The sequence below is a fragment of the Sceloporus undulatus genome, chromosome 1 (assembly GCF_019175285.1).
Source record: "Sceloporus undulatus isolate JIND9_A2432 ecotype Alabama chromosome 1, SceUnd_v1.1, whole genome shotgun sequence".
Taxonomy (NCBI): Eukaryota; Metazoa; Chordata; class Lepidosauria; order Squamata; family Phrynosomatidae; genus Sceloporus; species Sceloporus undulatus.
The window spans coordinates 294,647,540-294,669,202 of NC_056522.1; the positions used below are offsets into that span (position 1 = coordinate 294,647,540).

At 40.5% G+C, this 21,663-nt stretch overlaps 1 protein-coding gene across 1 annotated transcript; it reads right to left on the minus strand.

Annotated features, from left to right (window-relative positions):
- Positions 1-1,013: 1,013 nt before the first annotated feature.
- Positions 1,014-11,511, minus strand: FGF19 (fibroblast growth factor 19). Its single transcript, XM_042442557.1, has 3 exons — positions 11,123-11,511; positions 10,585-10,688; positions 1,014-2,985 (listed from the first exon to the last, which is right to left on the minus strand). Exons 1-3 carry the CDS (start codon positions 11,364-11,366, stop codon positions 2,653-2,655), a joined length of 681 nt encoding a protein of 226 aa, XP_042298491.1. The 5' UTR covers positions 11,367-11,511; the 3' UTR covers positions 1,014-2,652.
- Between the last annotated feature and the right edge of the window lie 10,152 nt (positions 11,512-21,663).

Here is a 21,663-nt window from a genome sequence, read left to right on the forward strand (position 1 = left end):
TTATTATTATTATTATTATTATTATTATTATTATTATTATTATTATTATTATTATATACAGGTCTCAATATTTAGCTTTTCAAGCTCATTCCAGATACTGGTTCTCACATATGGTGCCTCATTCATGGCATGCCCTCCCCAAGATGGCTCACCTGCTGTGCCACACTCTTGTCTTTTTGGCAATACCAAAGACATTCCTCTTTCTCCAGAGATTTTAGATATCTTCTAAAATTATAGTTAGACTTGGCCATTTTAAAGTGTCTACTGAGCTGAATACGAGAGCCACTGTGATATAGCGGTTTGAGTGTTGGATTAAGACACTAGAGACCAGGGTTCAAATTCCTGTTTGGTCATGGAAACCCACTGGTGACCTTGGGCAAATCGCACTTTCTCAGCCTCAGTGGAAGGCAAGGGCAAGCCCCTTCTGAACAAATTCTAAAAGAAAACCCCCATAATAGAATCACCATAAAGAAGTGAGTTGCAGTGTGTGTGTGTGTGTGTGTGTGTATGTGATGTTCTTGTTGTATGCCTTCAAGATGTTTCCAGTTTGCAGTGACTCTAAGACTCTGGGATTTTCTTGGCATGATTTGTTCAGAAGGAGTTTGCCTTTGCCTTCCTCTAAGGGTGAGAGAGTGTGACTTGCCCAAGGTCAGAGAGTGGGTTTCTGTGGCTGATCAGATATTCGAACACTGGTCTCCAGCATCATCCAGTGCTCAAACCAATACACCAAGCTCTCTCTCTCTCAAACTCTCTCCCTCTCTCCCTCCCTCCCCACACACGCACACATGCACACACACACACTCTATGAGAGTGACTATGGCACTGATCTCCCAGTGTCTTAATAATAATAATAATAATAATAATAATATGGTTTATTTATATACCGCTATTCCAAGGATCATAGCGGTGAACAACAATAATACAACAGTTAAAACATCATAGATCACAAATTACAGCAATAATACAACAGTCCAACACTCAATCACTATACCACTCTAGCTTTCATGTGGTTGTGTGTATGTGTGTGAGTGATAATAAAGAAAGATTCAAGAAACTAACTAATGTGTTTTTGTTTTTATTAAAAATAAAGCACACTAAATCTACAGATTTCACAGACACTTTAAGTTTCAACTCAAAATTACTAAAATTACGAAACTTCACTACATTTTGACCACACTGTTAAAAAAAAAAGACAGTATTTGGAATACATAAATAGAAAATTTTAAGTATAAATACAGTAACAAAATAAACAGATGTATGTGTTTAATAAATTAATTATAAATATAGTGTTGACAATGAAGTGCTAGGTCAAGAAAATAGTAATGTTTCCCTTAGTTTTTCTGTACAGAGTCATACTACTATATACAACAATCTTTAAGAAAGAAAGATCTTCCAAAGTCTGTTTTCTCTGGTTTCCACAAACTAGTTATTCACTAGTTTTCCTACATTAGAAAACTGATATATACAAAAAATTTCCATAAAATATTTACTCACTGTAATGTATAACTCCCTTGAATTAAAATCAGTAATACAGTAATTAAAAAAAACAAAGCATCTCCAGCTGTTAGGAAGAATACTAAAGAATACTTTACTGAAGGAGTATGCATTTCTTCATCTTGCAAAGTGAACTTCTAATTATTGTGCCTTCCATAGAATGCCTGGGAAATCTGTGGCCCTCAAATATTTTTGGGCTGCAATGCCCATAACTCCCATCTACCTTTGTCATTAGGAAGGGATGATGGAAACAGTTTATCAGCACTTGGAAAGTTAGATTCTTGTTTTTTTGAAAAAATAGAATTGCTTACCTACTCATTTATTTTTAGTTACTCAAGATAGAAGTTGAATTGTTTGTGTTTTTCCAACAGTTTTCTAACTTTAAACGTTTTCAGCTGTCCTGCTTGAAGAAAGTTTGCATACTCCTTTAACAACAGATATTGGCTTGCAAAAAAGATAGTAGGTAGTCTGTTTAGTTTCTCCCATCCACTGAGGACTGATATTACTCCCTATCTGGATCAGGCATCTTTCAGCTAGAAATGATCATTCACTAGCAGGGGCTTGTGAAAAGATGAGGTCTAGTGATTCCCATTTAGAGCAGAGTCATTGAAATCAATGGAATTTATATTAGTTATGACTAAAATGCAACCCAGACATTTCAGTGGGTCTGCTGAAAATAGGGCTGATACCAGTTCAATTTAGGTAAACGTGTTTTGTACTGAGGTTTGAGTTTTTGTTAAATTGTTTCTGTTTTAAATATTGAGGAGATGCTATTATCCTTTTGAATGAAGAGCATCTTCTCACTCTTGTCATGAAGTGATTGAAAGAAATAATGACCCTAGAAAATATTCATGATCTTATCTCTCCAAACAACCACCAGGACAGAAGGATTTCTTGCATTTTGCATTTTTGTAATTTCTGAATGAAATAGCATCTTTTAGGAGGAACTTTCCTAAATACTCTTATGCATGTGTGTTTGTGTACGTGTGTGCATATAGCATGTGTTCATGTGTCAGATTTTTTAGAAATACTACCATTTGCTTGCCAAGGACAGTGGCACACCATAACATCTATGTCTTGACTATCACAGCTAGAAATGCCATGGCAGCTTTCTGCCAATCCTTTTTATGAATTATAGCTAAAGCTACAGAACTCTCCTTATTTCCCAAAGCTAGGACTTTGCACTGATGATACTTCTGAAGTGAAGCCAAAAGGATCCATGCTGTCAGTTTCAAGACGTGAAGTGAAAATGTCAGATTCATAATGATGCCTGGTGTCACCATATTCTCCAAAATCTGCAGACTCCACTGGCACAGTGTTGATCATGGGCAAGAAATGAGACAAAGGAAGAAACTCCTTCCCTTTGAATTGTTGTCTTTGTCTGGCATTACTTAAGGAGACCAAAATTCCATATTTCTTTGACCTGTAGATGTTGTAGCCATCTGGACGCATCTCCTCTTCAAAGGAACAGTCATCTGTAGAATATCTGAGCTGAATATCAAGAAGTAAAAAATACAGACATATTTTGAATAATATTGTTTCCTCAGTGGGCTGTGATGATGATGATGATGATGATGATGATGATGATGATGATGATGATAATAATAATATAATAGATGTTTATTTATAACACCCCTTTCACAAAAGGGTAGAACATAAACACATACAATCAAGGACAAAACATAAAACATAATACTATAAATATACACAAAATGAAATCTTCAGCACCCAACCATCCTCAGCAACACCCCACCATCCATCTGAACAACCTCAGGAACAATTCTGTAGCTTAATCTGGTGAATCAAAGAGAAAGGTCTTGAACTCATGAAAATGAGTGAGATCCTCCTTCATCTGGAGGTTCAAAGAAAGACTGTTTCACAGATATAAGTAAGCCAAATTTTGAATGCTTGCAGCTTTGACAGGGCTGCCTTTGCCTACAGATTTTAGATTCCTAGATGGTTCATACCATGATAGCTGACCTGCTAGGTACTGGGGGAGATGTAATAACATCACCTGTTATTGCAGTAAGATAAATCTTGAATTCAAGGGTGTGATAAATTGGAACTCGTCTATACTCTATAGAGCTAAACTGAGCAGCACAATAGATATTTTAAACTCAAGTATGGATTGAAGGTCCACTAAGTTATTAATGGATGGAATTCTGCTTTAACACAATATTTGATGTAACACATTACAGTACAAGTAGTGATGTTCCTTGACACATGCCACTTTTAAAAAGGACCTTGAAGCAGTGGTACTTGCACTGGCAATCTCTCGTTTAGATTTCTATAATGCAGTCTACATGGGGCTACCTTTGTATCAGTTTCGGAAACTTCAATTGGTACAAAATGCAGCAGCCAGATTGGTCACCGGTACACCTAGGACTGACCATATAACACCAGTCTTAAGATTTCTTCACTGGCTTCCGATTAGTTTCCGGGTGCAGTACAAAGTGTTGGTTATTACCTTTAAAGCTCTACATGGCTTGGGCCCGAGTTACTTGAAGGAACGCCTCTCCCTACACAATCCGCCCCTCACTCTCAGAACTACTGGGAAGCATCTATTGGATTGTCCAAAGACTAGATTAAGATCTACGATTAACCATCCATTAAGAAGCCAAGCTCTCCCTCCAGTCCATCTCCCCTGATCCAGGCCTCAGAGGCAGAGAAGAACTGCTGGCCCTCATCCCCTTCCCCACCACTACTCCCTTCTCCTTTTGTGTCGTGTTTTTTTTTTTTTTTATTGTAAGCCTGAGGGCAGGGAACCGTCCAATTAAAAAGATTGTATGTACAGCGCTGTGTAAATTTACAACGCTTTATAAATAAAGGTTAATAATAATAATAATACTTCCCATAGGGCATTCACTGTGATGGCTCCCAAACTGTGGAATGGCTTGCCGGAGGACATCCGTCTTATTACCACCTTAGATACCTTTAAGAAGGCAATTAAGACGGATCTCTTCCGGCGAGCCTATCCCCCAGACCTGCTATAATAGCATAAGATGATACTCCACTTGGAACATCGATGAGGAATTGAATATGATATTGCACATGTACAGTTTTTTTACTGTGTTTTAAAGGGTTTTTGTTTGTTTGTTTTTTGTCTTTTGCATAATGAGAATGTATTTTAACTACTTGTAATTTTATATTTGTGTTGTTCTTCCGCCTTGATTCGCAGGGAGAGGCGGGATATATATAATAAAAATTATTATTATTATTATTATTATTATTATTATTATTATTATTATTAATTAAATGAATGACTGGTAAATATTGTTATTTTGCACAATATGTATCATTTACTGACTGCTCTTGTTTTTAGTGGTCATTTGGGGTGGGATGCTGCATGATGGCCATTTTTGTCTTATAATTTTTTTTTAAAGGAAACTAATTTGTAATGGGTAACATAATGAACAGTGAGCAGGGCTAACAAGGCTCCTTCTAAAGCAGGAGTTAGAACTATATGGTCCTCTAGAAGTTGTTGAACTACCCCTCTCTCCAGTTGCTATTGCTATAGTAGCTCAGGTTGCAGTGGAACAGCCTCTTCTAAAGGTTATGCCTAATGAATTATTTTTAAAAGTATCACATAAAATACTCAGGTTAAGTTTATTTTCTATGATTCTCATTAGCCAGAAAGCAAAAACTTAAAAAAAAAGAAAAAGCAGGTCACATCATAGCAAACCCACAGTTCCCTAGCTGGTAAGCCCTGTTTTCACAGTTATGTGCTATTTAGTCAACTTTAACTTACGGTGACACTATGAATGGGAGACCTCCCAAAGCTCCTGTTATTAACAGTCCTGTACAGGGCTTGCAAACTCAGGATCTTTACTGAGTGTTGTTTTCACCATACATATTGAAATATGGTGGAATCATCATGATTCAGTGTGGTTCTGAATCAAAACCTACATTTAAAAGTAACTGAATGACTGGTTAACATAATAACTTTTCCACAAAAAGAGTAATCAGCAGTTCAAGTAGATTCTGGCCTTAGTGTGTTTTTTAAAAAAAGCAAAGAATTTGTAGCAAGTTAATATAATGAAAGTTTACTTGGTTTTATCTACCATTCCCAGCTATTAAAAATAAGCAATGGCAAAAAGATGGATAGGCAAAGAGGTTGAAGCAGTATGGTAAAAGTTTTGTCATGCAGAACCTAATTCTGGATGAAGGTATGGAGTGGCTATTTCCAAGATTCAATCTGACAGGTAAAGTGATGTCAGCATAATCTAGATATGTTATTTCAGATCCTTGGTCCAGAATCATTGTACTAGGCTTAAGGGTGGGGTAGGGGGCTGCACTTGTTGGATTTTCAGGCTTGCTGAACTTCATGGATTGTACACTACTGCCCCAACCAACTAGAAGTGAAATTGTGACATTGCTATTTTTCCAAAGCTGAAAAAAAGTGCACATTTTCTGCTATTTTGGAAAGTAGGCAAGGATTAAATTCCAAACTGTATCTTCCAGAGAGAAGCATTGTTCAGAATTTTTCAGTGGAAAAATATCTTTTCAGGTTGTGGGTTGTCAAGGGGGTCTGTACTCATAGGCTGCTGGCTTTCCACCCGTCATACAAACAATTAAGTGCAATGAAGCACCAGAGAAAACAGCCAGAATTGAAATGGAGGAAGACTCAATACATATTCTGCTGTAGCTGGGCCAAAGCCTATTTCAAGTCCTACTGTAGAGCAGTGGCTTCTTTCACCACCACCTTTGAACCTGCACATCAGCATCTAGCAAAGGTTTTCCAAGTGGCAAGGGATCTGGTCCACAATGCCCCTGTCAAAGTTAATCTAAAAACAGCAAAAATATTTTAAATTATTTCTGATATCTGTGTATGTGTTTAAAGTAAGAACATTGAACACAGTTTCTGTAAGCGTGTCAGCTTTTAAAATGCATGCATCAAATGTTATTTCTCATTAGACATGAACGATCAGTATAACATACTATCCACTGAGAAATGCACAGACTTTGAGAAAGCAAAAATTTGTTGTGTAATAGAATATCTGTTTGAACTATCAGGTTATACAGTTAACAGGTTTTATATCCTGCATGTAGAATCTCAGAGAATACTTGCTAATTCAAAGGACTAGCACATCAAGAGTCTGGTGATAACTTCACAGTTCCATGTCCTTTATGTCAGTGTTTCCTTAAAATCTGGTGTTATTGTGGTTCAGTCATTAGAGGTGACTGAACTCTTGGCCAGCAGAATATTGCTGATTGCGTACAGGGCTAAGATAAGGGAGATACTGTTCTTGCATGAACTCTTTACCTGTCAAAGACCTATGGCACACTTTCTTTGCACATACGTGGAACTCTCTAGGACAGAGCTCCTTCATTGAGACTAAATATATCCAAAGTGTTAATTGGGCTGTCAAATATCTGGAAAACATTTTTTTTTACACTGTTTGACTAGGTTAGTAAAATGTCTGCAAACAAGACAGTGCTGCCATGCAAATTTAACTGTTTTCTTTGAAAGAGCAGGAAGAAGGTACTTCTGGACTTTCTGTTACTTTCTGGTTATGGCTGCTGGCCATGTTGGCTGGAGGCGTCTGGGAACTATAAGCAAGAGCTATTTTATAACTGCACCATTACTGTTTATAGGCAGCAGTCTGAATTAGAGCTGATGTAAAATCCTCTGTTTAAAAATTAAAAATCTATTGAAAAAGATTTTTAGGATATAAAATGATCTGAATAGACTAGAAAGCTGGGCCAAAGCTAACAAAATGAAATTCAACACAGAGAAATGTAAGGTACTGCACTTAGGGCAGAAAAATGAAATGCACAGATATAGGATGGGAGACACATTGCTGAATGAAAGTACATGTGAAAGAGATCTAGGAGTCCAAGTAGACCATAAGTTGAACATGAGTCAACAGTGTGATGTGGCAGCTAAAAAAGCCAATGCAATTCTAGGCTGCATCAATAAAAGTATAGTGTCTAGATCAAGAGAAGTAATAGTGCCACTGTATTCTGCTCTGGTCAGGCCCCACCTGGAATATTGTGTCCAGTTCTGGACACCACAATTCAAAAAAGACATTGAGAAACTGGAGCGTGTCCAGAGGAGGGCGACTAAAATGGTGAAAGGTCTGGAAACCTTGCCCTATGAGGAACAACTCAGGGAGCTGGGGATGTTTAGCCTAGAGAAGAGAAGGTTAAGAGGTGATATGACAGCCCTGTTTAAATATTTGAAAGGATGTCACATTGAGGAGGGAGCAAGCTTGTTTTCTGCTGCTCCAGAGAACAGGACCCGGAACAATGGATGCAAGCTACAGGAAAAGAGATTCCACCTCAACATTAGGAAGAACTTCTTGACAGTAAGGGCTGTTCGACAGTGGAACACACTCCCTCGAAGTGTAGTGGAGTCTCCCTCCTTGGAGGTCTTTAAGCAGAGGCTAGATGGCCATCTGTCAGGGATGCTTTGATTTGGATTTCCTGCATGGCAGGGGGTTGGACTGGATGGCCCTTGCGGTCTCTTCCAACTCTATGATTCTATGATTCTAAATATATGTATTAAAGAGTTATGAAAAGCAGTGGACATTAGTACATAATGCATATCTATTTTGGAACTGTGAATGGAAGTCTGAAAATGTCAAATAGGCTTCCTTTCAAGGAGCATGTAATCAGCACTTCCAAAAATTGTAGCCTGACTTGTCAGGATGAACACTACACATTATGGTTAAATACTTAGGCTACAAAACTGAATGCATCTCTTCCTGTTTAGTCCTGCTGGTTGTAACAGGACATAATAGTTATATCTGCATAGTCTCAACTGAGGTGTTAATAGCCAGGCAGTAATGGCTTGTGTTTTCCATATCACTGGGGTGTTGAATTTCTTCTCCTTTAAATGACCCATCCAAGAGGCACAAACTTGTCCCCAAATATTTTCAGCACTTTGGACATCTCCTTTAAAGTTCAGACTAAAACGTAGGTTGACTACCCCACTGATACAGACACCTACAGGCAAATTAATAGTTAAAATATCCAAAACTGATTTCACAGCAATAAAGCCACTGCACCCTATCCCTACTAAGAGTAAATGGCTGGGCTCATTATGGAGTAACATTGTTGTTTTTGCCGTTCTTGTGTGCCTTTAAGTTGTTTCTGAGTCTGGTGACCCTATCAAGGGGTTTTCTTGGCAGGATTTGTTCAGAGGAGGCTTGCCATTGCCTTCCTCTGAGCTGATGTTTCTAACATGTCTTTTCAAAGAGGCTGAGGCTGTTTTATAGTTTTTTGTGGGTTTTTTGAGCTATGTGGCCATGTTCTAGAAGGGTTTATTCCCGATATTTTGCCTGCATCTGTGGCTGGCATCTTTAGAGAAATGAATTGTTTTCTAATTTTGGAAAAGGGTAGTCATACCTCATTGGAAGGGGCTGTATGTTGAGGCATGTGATTCTAATTTAAAATGGGGTAAACATTCTAAGAAACAGGGAAATTGTTTGAGAGTTGGAAAGGGAGGGGGGAAATATTATGTAAGAAAGATTCCAATGTACTGCCTTCTTCCTTGTGTGATGCACAGTTTTAAACAGTTGCATTTGGATGGTGGAGAATCCAGGCTCAACTCCCTGTTTAGCCAGAGCACTAACTGGGTGGCCTCGGGTGATGCTCTCTTATCTCCCAGACCTCACCTACCCCAGGGGTTGCTGTGAGGACATAAAGCAGGAGATAAAGATCAAGTCTCCAGCCTGGAGTTCCTTGAAACAGATCAGGAAGAAAAAGCTAAACAAACAGTAAACCATGGTAGTCAAAATTCCAGAATGTTACGGTCCTTCAGTGGATCTTAAAAACAAAAGAAAACGCTAACAATGCAGGAACAAAAGATAGAAAGAGAAACCCCCTCCAACTCCCAGCGAATATGCAGAAGGATCAAATAGTTCCACTATTCCTTCAGTTTAGAGCTACATCACACTGTAAAACCAGGCATGCCAAAATTAGTGATTCAGTGTGAACCATTTCCTGAGCAGGATGCTCCCAGCAGGACTAGCCTTTCCAAATTAGCATGACTGGGTTCCATCAGCTCCTCCTCCAATTTATTTCTCTTATAGGTCTTGTTGTGTCATTTCACAGCACGGGAGACCCTGCTCTTCCATCTTTTCTAACATGCCTTTTCAAAGAGGCATAGGATCATGCCACACAAGTGTAACAGACTGGTGTGTGCGAACAAAATAAAACAGACAGGCTGCTGTTATTTTGTCTGGACTCGGAGAGGACATTTTTTGTTTTGTTTTAAATCTCCATGATGTCTTAGAAGAATGGTTCCCAAACGTTAGTCCTCCAGGTGTTTTGGACATCAGCTCCCAGAATCCTTGACTGTTGGCCAAGTTGGCTGGAGCTTGTGGGGCTTGAAGTCTAATACCAAAGGAGAACTAGAGGTTAGGAACCCCTGTTGTAGAAGATGAATGCACTCAGGCCATTGCTCCAAAACACATTGCAGAAATCATCTCATTTGAGGCTGCTTTACCTGCCCTGGCTCAGTGCTAGGGAATCCTGGGAACTGTCGTTTACTGGGGCCCCAGAGCTCTCTGACAAAGGTTAAATGTCTTTTTTTAAAAACCTACAGTTCCCTGAATTTCCTAGCACTGAGCCAGGTCAGTTAAAGCAGTCTCAAACTGGATCATTTCTGCAGTGTGTTTTGGACCCTTGTTGATGGCGGTGGGTTGAAAAATCTACCCCTGTTGTTTGGTCCTTCCAGGGTCCCCAGTGTCAGCATGACTAGAGGTCCTCCTTTCCCAAGACGTCCTCCATGTCAGCCTTCTGTCCAGGAGGCATTCCAAAATCGCCTCCATTTAGAGCAATGGTTCTCCACCTTTGGGCCTCCAGATGTTTTGGACTTCAGTCCCCAGGAGTCCCAGTCGGTTTGCTCGTGGTTCAGGAATTCTGGGAGTTGGAGTCTCAAAAAATCAAGAGGCCCAAAGGTTGAGAACCACTGATTTGGAGCATGCCTAAGGAGCATGAATTGACATCCACACTGGTGTCCTTTAGCTTTTATTTCGGAGTGTTTCCACTTTCCTGGAATGCCCTCCATTTGGCAGTGCCTTGTCCTCCTTTACGGGGATGATGATGGCAGGTCCCCCCCCCCCCCGGTAAGGGCTCGCTTACCATCCCGCGGAGCCTGCCTTGCTCTTCCATGCAGAGGTACCGGGAGCTGCGCACGCCTTTGATCGCCACCGCCCGAACCGACACCGCCCGGATCTCCAGCAGACCTGCGGCACCGAACGGGAACAAGAGATCAGGAAGGCTGCCTCGCGGGGCTCCTCCGGGGCTGGCTTTGCCCAGAGGGAGCAAGACTTGCCTCGCACAGCGAAGTTTCCTGGGACAGATGAGCAAAGTTGTGTGGGAGAGAGGGAGGGAGAGGGAGAGATCTGCGGAACCTGGTGATCCCCAAGGTGCCCAGTTGGAGAAGGGAGACTATTGGGAGAGTGTGTGTGAGTGTGATCTGCTCAGGCTGATGAACCCCAGGGTGCCCTGCTGGAGGACGGAGACAGTAGTGTGTGTGTGTGTGTGTGAGCGAGAGAGCTGTAGAACCTGATGATCCCCCAGGTGCCCAGTTGGAGAAGGGAGAGCCTGTCGGGAGTGTGTCTGTGTGTCTGTGATGTGTGTGATGTGTGGAGCCTGAGAGTCGGCGGGGGCTACTCACTGTGGGGCTCCTGGGCGCTGGTGCCGTCCACTCGGCCGTCGGCCTGGATGCGGAGGAAGTAGCTGCAGAGCCCCTGCCTGCTGGCGGTGTAGAGATGCCGGAGGCGGACGGGCTCCCCCCAGCCGGAGCTCAGGTGGGGACCGGCGTCCGAGCGAGGCAGAGAGCGGCCCGACACCGGCCCCAAGCCCAGGGCCACCGCCGCCGCCACCACCATCAGGGCCAGGGCCAGGGGCTTGGGCTCCATCTGCGGGGCTCTAGTCTTTCCTTCCCAAGGCCCCCTCGAAGGCCAGAGGAGCCTCTCTCCCGGAGCCAAGGCAAAGGAGGCGAGGCAGAGAGCGAAGGCAACCCTCTGGGGCTCTGGCTCAAGGCAAGCGCAGCCCTTTTATAGGGCCCTGGCTGTGATGATCGGCCCCATCGATCCCTTCCGATCCAGACAGCAGGCAACCCCCGCCCCGCGGCCCTGGCCGGCCTTCTTGCATCATCCCCCACCCAGTGGGTTGTGGGGAGGCATTAGCCTCAGGGGCAGAGCAGGGGGACCACCCCACCCTCCTCCTTTTCCAGCACAGGTCCTCCATTTCAGCCTAAAGCCTTAGCCTAAACCAAACCCAAACAGTCTAACAACCAGAAAGGTCTACTCTGGGAGGAAACTCTTCACTGAGTAAAACATAAAGAATAGTTTGGACGACAGAAATACCCCGACGATGCAGCAAAACCCTCAGTGTTCAAATCTTGTGAGCCGCCTTGAGTCCCTCTCTGGGAGAAAGGCTGCAGACACATGAACTAAACAATAAATGAATCAGAGTTGCCTCCAAATCCCCCTCACAGACAGAAGAGCGAAACACCTCCCGGGGGGCTGCGTTGGCCAGGCAGCAAAAGACCACCAAAATGTGCGCCAAGGGATCAGGAAATAGAAAAGGGCAGGAACAAGCCAGCCAAGATCCTGAGACTCATGCTCTCTCAGGTAGGTGTGTGTGTGTGTGTGTGTATACATGCATACACACAGACAGACAGACAGACAGACATAAGGAAAGGGGGCTTTTGAGGGATACACGGTTCCTAGAAAGGCAATTGCTAAATATATAGGAATATATATTTCAGGACTTGCCTTTCCAGGAACCATGTATCCCTCAAAAGCCCCCTTTCCTTTACCCCAAAGTTAAAGAAATGTCTAGTGTGTTGGGAAAAGGGCTGCGTACCTCCTCCTCCTCCTCCTCCTCCTCTCCTCCCCCTTCGCCCCTTGCTCCTGTGTAGTAGCAGAAAGTGCTGATCCGCTACACAAACACCGACCAGCTTTGCCAAGTTGTCCTTTTCCAAAACTGTCCCAACAGCCTCAAGCCAAGGCGGGCCATTCATTCTCTCCCACACACAGCTTTTGCAAAAGGAGAAGGAGAAGAGGGAAGAAAGTCTAGATCTGAATAGAATTACTTACTAATGACCCGGAAAATCGCCCACCTTTTTTCCCCTTCGCCTTTGTTCCCCAAAGTGTCCAGGCCTATTTGCTGATGCAATACCTCCCAGAATTGAGAGGAAGAAAAGGATGGAGGGGGGGGGGACCTCTGCAGCCCCACCCAGGAAAAAAAGAAAGGAGTCATTATTCTTGGGATATTCTGAGGGGGAAGGCAATTGAAAAGAATGGTGTTTTTCACAGGCATCTCGTTTTGCATTATCCATCTTTCTCTGTCCATATTATTTATATTATTATGGGGGGGGGGGAGCGCCTGCGTTCACATTTCTATAGTGCAAGCATGCACTTTGGCTGCATCCATACTGCAGCAATAATCCAGTTTGAGATCACTTTAGCTGCCATGGCTCAGTGCTATGGAATTCTGGGAATGGTAGTTTGTTGTGGCACCAGTGTGGATGCAGCCTTTGATGTTCAAACACCAAGGTAAAATTTACACACTGAACCTCTGGGTGGCACTCCAAGGCAAACGGGGAAATATACTGAGCCATCTTCTGTGAAAATTATCCCTTCCTTCCTTCCCCCAGTTCTTAGCTCTGTCAAAAAAGAGGGCGAGAGGCATGGATTAGTCTTCTCCCTTGGTTATATACTCTGCCCACAGAACCACTGGTAAAATGCCTCCGAGGAAGTAGACTTCAGTCTATGAAAGCTCATGCTGCCAACTTCTTTCTTTCAGTTAGTCTCAGAGGTGTGCCAAGGTAGTTTTTTGTGGGGTTTTCAGGCTATGTGGCCATGTTCTAGAAGAGTTTCTCCCTGATGTTTCGCCAGCATCTGTGGCTGGCATCTTCAGAGATGTTGGCGAAACATCAGGGAGAAACTCTTCTAGAACATGGCCACATAGCCCAAAAAACCCACAAAAAACTATGGATGCTGGCCATAAAAGCCTTCGACTTCACGTGCTCCAAGTGTGTGTGTGTGTGTGGGGGGGGGATCAGAATGTAGGACACTATTTATATACTCATGTATAAGTCTGGAAATTTAAATTTAAACAAAAATGACCCAAAAAACCTTAATCAACTTATCCATGAGTCAATGTAAGTATTGTACATTAACTCTTATTAAAAAACATGTTGTTCGGCATTGCTTTCCTTTGCTTCATTGCTTAGATCCTTTGTTACATGCCCCTAAGTTTTACCCTCGACTAATCCATGGGTCATATCAAAATCCATAATTTTAGCCCCAAAATGTGTCCTCGATTTATACATGAGGTTGACTTATAGTCAAGTATATATAGTATTTACCTGACACAACACTTCTCCAGGCATTTCTAGGTTCAGTGGAAGTTGACCATAGAATCACACTGGAGGACTTAGAAATGCCTAGAGAGAACTTTTTTGGTCATGTATGTCTTGGTCGATAGAGCATTCTGAAAAAGAAAGAGAGGGAAGGAGGGAGAGAGGGAAGGAGAGGATACTCAAAATACCCATTGTAGTGGATATTCCTGTATAATTTTTAACATCTTTGCCCGATGAAGAAGCCAGTGAAGCTTCAAAAGCCTGAATAACACATTTTATGTTTTGGAATTGTCCTAATACATATATTGCTGCTTTGTGGAACTTGGATTTTGTTGTATTTTGCTGTATGCCCAACATGGCTACCCCTGAATATGTTTCATTGCATTGGATATTTGCAGGCAAGTGTTGGAATGACTTCTCTTTCCAAAATTGTAAATGTTCATGCCCTGAAAGTTGTGGTTCTCATTGATTCTAGTGAGGATTACTTTTAGTGAAGTAAGTAGGGCTTCTTCTAGAAGTGGGGAAACTAGTGGGGGTTACTTTTAGTGAAGATACATGAAATTATACTCTGTATATTGTAACCTTAAACTAAAGTGGTAGGATTCAAAGATATAGCCATAGAATCAGTATGTATCGAGATCTACATACAATAGTATGTAGAAAGATCTACATACCCTTAAACTAAAGATGTCCTTTTTGCTGACTATCTTAGGGTTGCTTCTTAGGAACACTTCCTTTATACACAATTATCTCTGGAAATTTATCTTTAGTGGAATTATCACATAAATCCACATATACCTCGGTTAACAAAACCTATTTTCCTTTTTTTTTTTTTTTTTTTTTTTTTAAACAAAGCTCCTTTTTACAAAGTCTTTTTATGCCTGCCCAGCTTCTTTTTCTGTCACATGCTGTGTCTAGCTGGAATGTTTTTTAGCCACATGGCATTGGGAAGACTGTGAAGAAGGATAGAGAGACACATACTTTCAGGTTGCAGCAGCCTCTCTGCAGCATACAATGCACTAGATCGTCAGTTGGGTAAGAATGGGATCCTACTCTAGCTGATCCTACTTTAGCTATGCATGCTTCTCTGCCAACAACAGGCAAGGTATTACAGCAGCTGACTCCAGAGTTCCTTACTGAGCATGCATGACTTGCCAAAGAGAGAAAAGGAGAGATAAGCCTGCCTTATCAACTACACCCAGCAAGTTTAAAGAACATTAGACAGTTTGGGGTGGCTGCCTCATCCAGCAGATGATCAGGGAATAGGAGTGAAGTGCTGGAGGACAGATTTGTGTGTACTATACACCTTGCTTGCTGCTTTTAGATACAACAAGAATGTTATTCTGTCACCTAATTCATCTGTCAGTTGGGTTGGCTTTTGAATGGCAGAGGTCACCATTTAAAAATGTTTTAAAAGATTAAAGATGTTGCATAGGTGGTACTTAACACCTAACAGACTGTCTAAGTCCCCATACAAACTGGTCAAAATAAAGCTGCTTCGGGTCACTTTGGAGGTATGCTGTTTACATGATGCATGCATCCTAAGAGTCTGGAGGCTGTGCCAAAGCCACGCTGCAGTCCTTGGCGTGGCTTCCAGACTCTTAGGACACATGTATCATGTAAACAGCATACCTCCAAAGTGACCCGAAGCAGCTTTATTTTGGCCTGTCTGTATGGGGCCTAAGATATATGATAACCAAACTGGAAAATGTTGGAAATGTAATAAACAAAAAGGCACATTCTACCATATGTGGTGGTCATGTGATAAAGTTAATTTTTTTTGGGAAAGAAGTCCACCAGACAATACAAAAAATGTACAAACAAGAGTATCCCTTAGAACCAGAATTATATCTATTGAACATGGTTATAAATAACAACGCTAGAAAAATTCTAAAACCATTATTATGTATGATTACATCAGCTAGAATCATGTTAGCAAAATATTGGAAAAGTAATGAAATACCAAGTATTGATGAATGGTTAAAAAAGTCACTTGATGTGATAGAAATGGATAAAATATCCTTGCTCTTAAAAGACGAGATGGTAGAAGAAGAATATACATGGGAACCTTTATCTGATTTTTGTAAACAGAGGGGGAGAACTTAGACGTGTTAAAGGATGGGAATTTCAGGGGAAGAATATTTGTTATTAGAGTTTTGTGGCAAGGAAGCAAAGACAATTCAAGTAGAGCACAGTTCTTTACAACAAACAAAATATTATTTGGAATATGGGAGATAAAGGAGTTATGGAATAAATATCAGAGGAATATAGAGAAAAAATAGCTGTAAATGGGTGCAGCTAAAATTATATGGATCTTGGGGGGAGGGAGGGATGAAAGAAAAAAGATTAATATGGGGATATGTAAACAATACTGTATTTTAATTGTAAATAATTCAATAAAGATTAATTAAAAATGTTTTAATATGTTTATATCTTATTTGTCCTTTTATATTGATGTGTATTTTAATTGACTTGTTTTAATTGATGTTGTTTGTCTGTTAATTGTTGTTGTTCCCTGACTCCATTCATGGGAAGAGGTGGGTTGTTATTGTTGTTGTTGTTGTTGTTGTTGTTATTATTATTATTATTATTATTATTATTATTAATCTTTCCCTTTGCCTCAGGGGGCAAAATGGTTTGGGTCAGCTATGGTCATAGTTTATAGGGATGACTGTGTACATGCTTGCTCCATGAAGAATATTAACATTTATGTGGTGGCGGGGGGGGGGGGGGAATCAAGCAATAGCCAAATAGAGTAAAATTATAAGAGGAATGTTAAAATAACATGCCGGTCCTTTGACATTAAAGGCAAGGATCTGAAACAAAACATTCTGGGGGAAAGTGGGAAATCACTTATTTTCTATCAAGTGAGAATTATATTTAGGAATGCATCCAGTGGGGTCATGTACAAATTCTTTAAACTACCGTAATCTTAATTCTATGAAGTTCTTTATTTGACCACTAGATAGAGCTTTAAACCTTAAATCTTCAAATCTCTCCTCCCAGTCTCTCTCCCTTTCTCTCCCCATCAGTCTTACTGATTCTGTGGAAGCCAAGTGTTATGTTAGCTTATTTTTTGAGCAACAAAGTTTAGATGACTCTGGTCCTCCCAAAGATGTGGAAACTATCTCTGTCAAAACTCTTTTTCAGCATTACATTTCAAATGAGTTGATTTTTTTTCTCCTGTCAGCTGTCTTCGCTGTCCAGTTCTCAGAACCATATATAGATGGCATGGTTAATCCTAATTTTGGTATTTAATGCTGTATCTTTACACTTCAGGATCTTGTGTAGTTCCTTCATAGCTGGCCTTCCACATCCCAGTCTTCTTCTGATTTCTTGACAGCAGTCTCCACTCTGATTTATGACTGAGTCCAACAAACCTTTTAAAAAAATAGTGATGGCTGCTCTCAATTCAGTTCAAATGTAGCTTGGTATTTATATAATATCTCCTAGGAACCTTGGTGAGAGGATGGTAAGTAAATCATCATCATCATCATCATCATCATCATCATCATCATCATCATCATCTCTTTTGCATTGGTGTATGTTTATTTATTATATTTAGATCTTGCCTTTCCTCCAGTAAGCTTAAGGCAGTATACCTGGATCTCTTTTTTCTCAGGTCAGCCTCAAAACAACCCTGTGAAGTAGGTCAGAATGAGGGATTCAGGAAATGGCTGAAGATGAGCTCATAGTTCTGTAAAGAACAGAATTTGCCCCCCCAGTCCAAATCAAACTATGGCGCATTACAGACCGCCTAAAAGTGGCGGTCTGCGGGCACCGCTGGTTGCTCCGCAAAGGAGCTGTCGCTTCCGTACCGCGCGGCACCCTCATGGAGCAAAAAGAAGCCTGAAAATGGCGCTTCTTTTTGCGCCCTGGATGTGACGCTGTGAGGCGCTAGTTGCGCACTCGCACCGTCATATTTGGGCTGCGATGTGCGGACGCTATGCGTCCGCTACGTCAAGATGGCGGTGCCCATGTGGAATGGGCGCTGCCATTTTGTATGTATTCAGTACGTACTAGGGTCGGGGCGTCAGGAAGTGACACCCCTTCCTAACCCTAGTACATACTGATATGCACTTTACACCCATCCAGAACGGGCCTATATTACATTATGCAAAATATTGTTTTATATGCACTGCTATATACTGATTGTGGAGTGCAAACGATATCAGATTATCCTATTGCTTGGGAAATAGATTTCACCCATATCCCCAAACAATACAAGCAGAATGAGAAGTGCTTTAGTTCTGGATAATGCAGAAAGAGAGCTGAAAGCAAGAAACAAACAAGAGAATGAAACCAAATAAAAAAGATATTCACTGAACAAAAGTCACTTGGCTGAATGGATAGCTCACAGTTTCACAAAGATTAATGTGAGTTTTAGTGAGCATTCATTGAGACAGAGGGACATTGGAGAATGAACTCCTGCACATGTTCAAACAAAGCAGCTGGCTTTGTCACTCACAGAGTTTCACAACAATCAACAATAGTTTTAACAAGAGTTTTATCTAGAGTATGAGGCCAGCACTTAAGAACATTTGTGTATATCCCAAGCTCTTCTTAGCCTTAGTAAATTGAAGCAATTTTTTTCTGTGTTGGAAACAAAACTCTTAGGGAGATACTGTTCAACTCATGATACATTTGAGCATTAAAAGCTAGACAAATGCATTCCGCAAACAAGATAATTGTGACCTTTTGCAGCATGACTACTTCATTTGACAATATTCATATGGCATTATGCCCGTCATTTGGACATCACATGTACTTACCATATTTTTAGTATCTTCCTTATTACCTTCTGGAAAGAAAAGAGAAGTGTTTAATATTTGCTTTTTTACTTATGTTAATGGCTAAATTGATACCGGTACCACTGACTAACCTTGATTCCTTAAGAATAAAGCTGGATGGACCCCAATGTATGAGCAATTAAATTATAGGCCTTGCATTAAATTCTGGCTATGCTAAAAGTAATATTCCATCCTAACTACTGTATGATAAGACACTTAGGCCTGTTACAGACTGCTTTGGGTCTCTTTGGAGGTATGCTATTTAAATGATGCATGGGTCCTAAGAGTCCGGAAGTCGCGCCAAAGCCACACTCCATTCCTAAGCACTGGAGTGCAGCTTTGGTGCAGCTTCTGGATTCTTAGGATACATGCATCATTTAAACAGCATACCTCCAAAGAGACCCGAAGCAGCTTTATTTTGGCAGTCTGTAACAGGTCTTAGTCTGTAGTTATAGATCTGTTTTGAAAAATCAATACTTTTCAAGAACCACTTTAAAGCACAGGTGATAAAAAGGCATGGACAGATTTACATAAAGGACTACTAATCACTGCTGACAATAAATTCATTCCTAAGAGATCAACAGTCCTTGAGAGTGAGCAAAAGCTTCCCTGATTAAATGGTACAGTAACAATTTTCTCCAGATTATCAACTTTGACATTAGGGTTATTTCCATTTACTTTCGGATGTTTTTAGATAATAATTAATTGGTACAAATTTCACTTCATCATACGTGATTTCCTTGCACATGGAAAACAATCAGTTATTTCCAAAGTATATTGAATAAGCTTAAAATAAATAGCAACTTATCTTGTTTGCTAGGGAAGGGCCCTTTAACTGGGAAGCGCTATTAAGATATGAATTGCATCCACAAATAAAATACTGGGATAAGTGATACCTGCAGTTCTTTTGCATTACATACTCACAAATGTTTGTGGAAAACTTTGATATGGAGTTTTTAAAAATGACCTAAAATTCTTCAAGTTTTCCTATTCTTTTTTCACTTTTTATTGTAGATTGATTTGTAGTAAACAGAACATGAAATAATAAAAGAAATATTTAACAGTGAAACATCTTTATGAAAACCAAAATCTCGCTTTGAATCCCTCTAGAGCAGAGAATGTAGCACTCGCACATATACAAAAATATCCTTGTCACAATTTTTGCTAAGTCAGTCTCCAGAAATATAAAGGCATTGGCTCAAGATCCATTTTAAAATTCTTTGTGTCAAGCAGCAGCCGTCACTCCCGTTTTGTTGCTTGTTGTTCTTAAGTGCTGTCAAGTTGACTTATTGCCTTTTCTAGTCAGTCATGTCTTCTCATGATATGGCCAAAGTGTGACAGTCTCAGTTTAGCCATTTAACTCCTGCAAAGTTTAGGCTTCAAGGGAGAGTTCAGTCTTCATCTGCTCTTGGACCCATTTATTTATCTTGTTGACAGTCCATTTACTTTTGTTATACCCATAGCAGACTGTTCCTGCCACTGAAGTGATGAGGATGGGGATGATCTGAAGATCAGAGTTTGATTCCCTGCTCAGCCATGGAACCCACCATGTGACCCTAGATGGGTCACACTCTCAGCCCCCGAAATCCCTTTGATGCCTTAGGGTCACCATAAATCAGAAATGACTTGAATGTACACAATGATAGCAAAATATGTTAAGAGCATTATTATTTCATTTTTAAAATGCATATCCCACCTTTTCCTTCAAGGCAGCTTATAAAAATAAATAGGTTAAATCTCACAGGTATTGTTAACAAGTAAATCTGTAGAAATAAAACCAATTTAAAACATATCCATGAAGAATATAAATAATAAAACCAACATGCCACAGTACTAAAACTTATTTCCTCATAAAAATTCAGCTGCCAGCATTTCTTTTTAACACTTCCAATGGAAAGAGAACAAGGACACTGCTAACAAGGCAATTCTATAACATGAGAAAAGCCACCCACAACATGCCTGGGAGGGTGGCAAGGGGTACAAGAAGAGCCTCTTCAAGATCTCAAAGCCCAAGACCTAAAAAGCTGCCCTTTGTCCAGTACCTCGGATAGCTCCAGATCTTATAGGATACCATTCTCATCTCAGTGGACTTTCCTCCTGACTCACCAGAAAGTTACTGTCAGCAAATTTTAGTGAGGGCTGAGCAGCTTTGAACACCCATGCAAATTCCCCAGAATGCCTTGAGACAGAACCATTCTGGAAAATTGGAAATTTAATTGTTAACACTAAGTTGACTGAGACTTTGTGGATCACTCTAAGAGTACAGGGGTACAGGGAAGCATCTGTGCAGGTGAGTCTTCTGCAAACTGTTGTTATGCCTGAAATCCAAGTAGTACAGGCAAAGTGTTCAAACTGCATATATATCCTTATAGGAAATCTCACTATATTGAAATATATCAGAGCTTTAGTGTATCAAGTTATAATTAACTATAATTGTCCTCCATATCCATGGATTCTTTATCCACGAATTCAACCATCCATGACTTGAAAATATTTTTTTTAAAAATGTATACATTCCAAAAAGCAAACTTTGATTTTGCCATTGTATATAAGGGACATGTTTTTACTGTGCCATTGTAGTTCATTAGATTTGAACATCCACTGATTTTGGTATCTGCAGGGGGTCCTGGAACCAAGTTCCAGCAGATACCAAGGACCTACTGTAGTTTCTTTTAAACAATTTTTTTTTTTGTTTTCAATATTGAATGTAGAATGGCAGTGTGAGAGACAGAAACTGATTTTTTGTGAAAACTGCAACTTTTAAATTACTTTGACAATTGATAAGCAGTATCAGTTCATATTCTGGCTCATGGTTTGCCTTGTGGTTGGCTATTAAGGCAACCATAAGGTTGACTGGATAAGAGCATGTTTTCAACCACAGGCCAATGGCTTTTAGTGTACAGATGGCTTTTCAAAAATTAATTGAATGTAACTATCTAGGTTATTTTGAAAAACTGGTGAGTAAAGAGTTGCCTTAAATGTAACCAGGACTGCATCTGAACTGCAGAAATGATCCAGTTTGATACCACTTTAACTGCTATGGCTCAATGCTCT

Bases quoted from the DNA above. Each gene is read 5' to 3' on its own strand.
- FGF19 (XM_042442557.1), bottom strand. From the start codon at position 11,366: ATGGAGCCCAAGCCCCTGGCCCTGGCCCTGATGGTGGTGGCGGCGGCG. The intron at 10,689-11,122 runs GTGAGTAGCCCC...TCGGTGCCGCAG, and splicing joins CAGCGCCCAGGAGCCCCACA to GTCTGCTGGAGATCCGGGCG. The intron at 2,986-10,584 runs GTAAGCGAGCCC...CTTGATATTCAG, and splicing joins AAGGCAGGCTCCGCGGGATG to CTCAGATATTCTACAGATGA.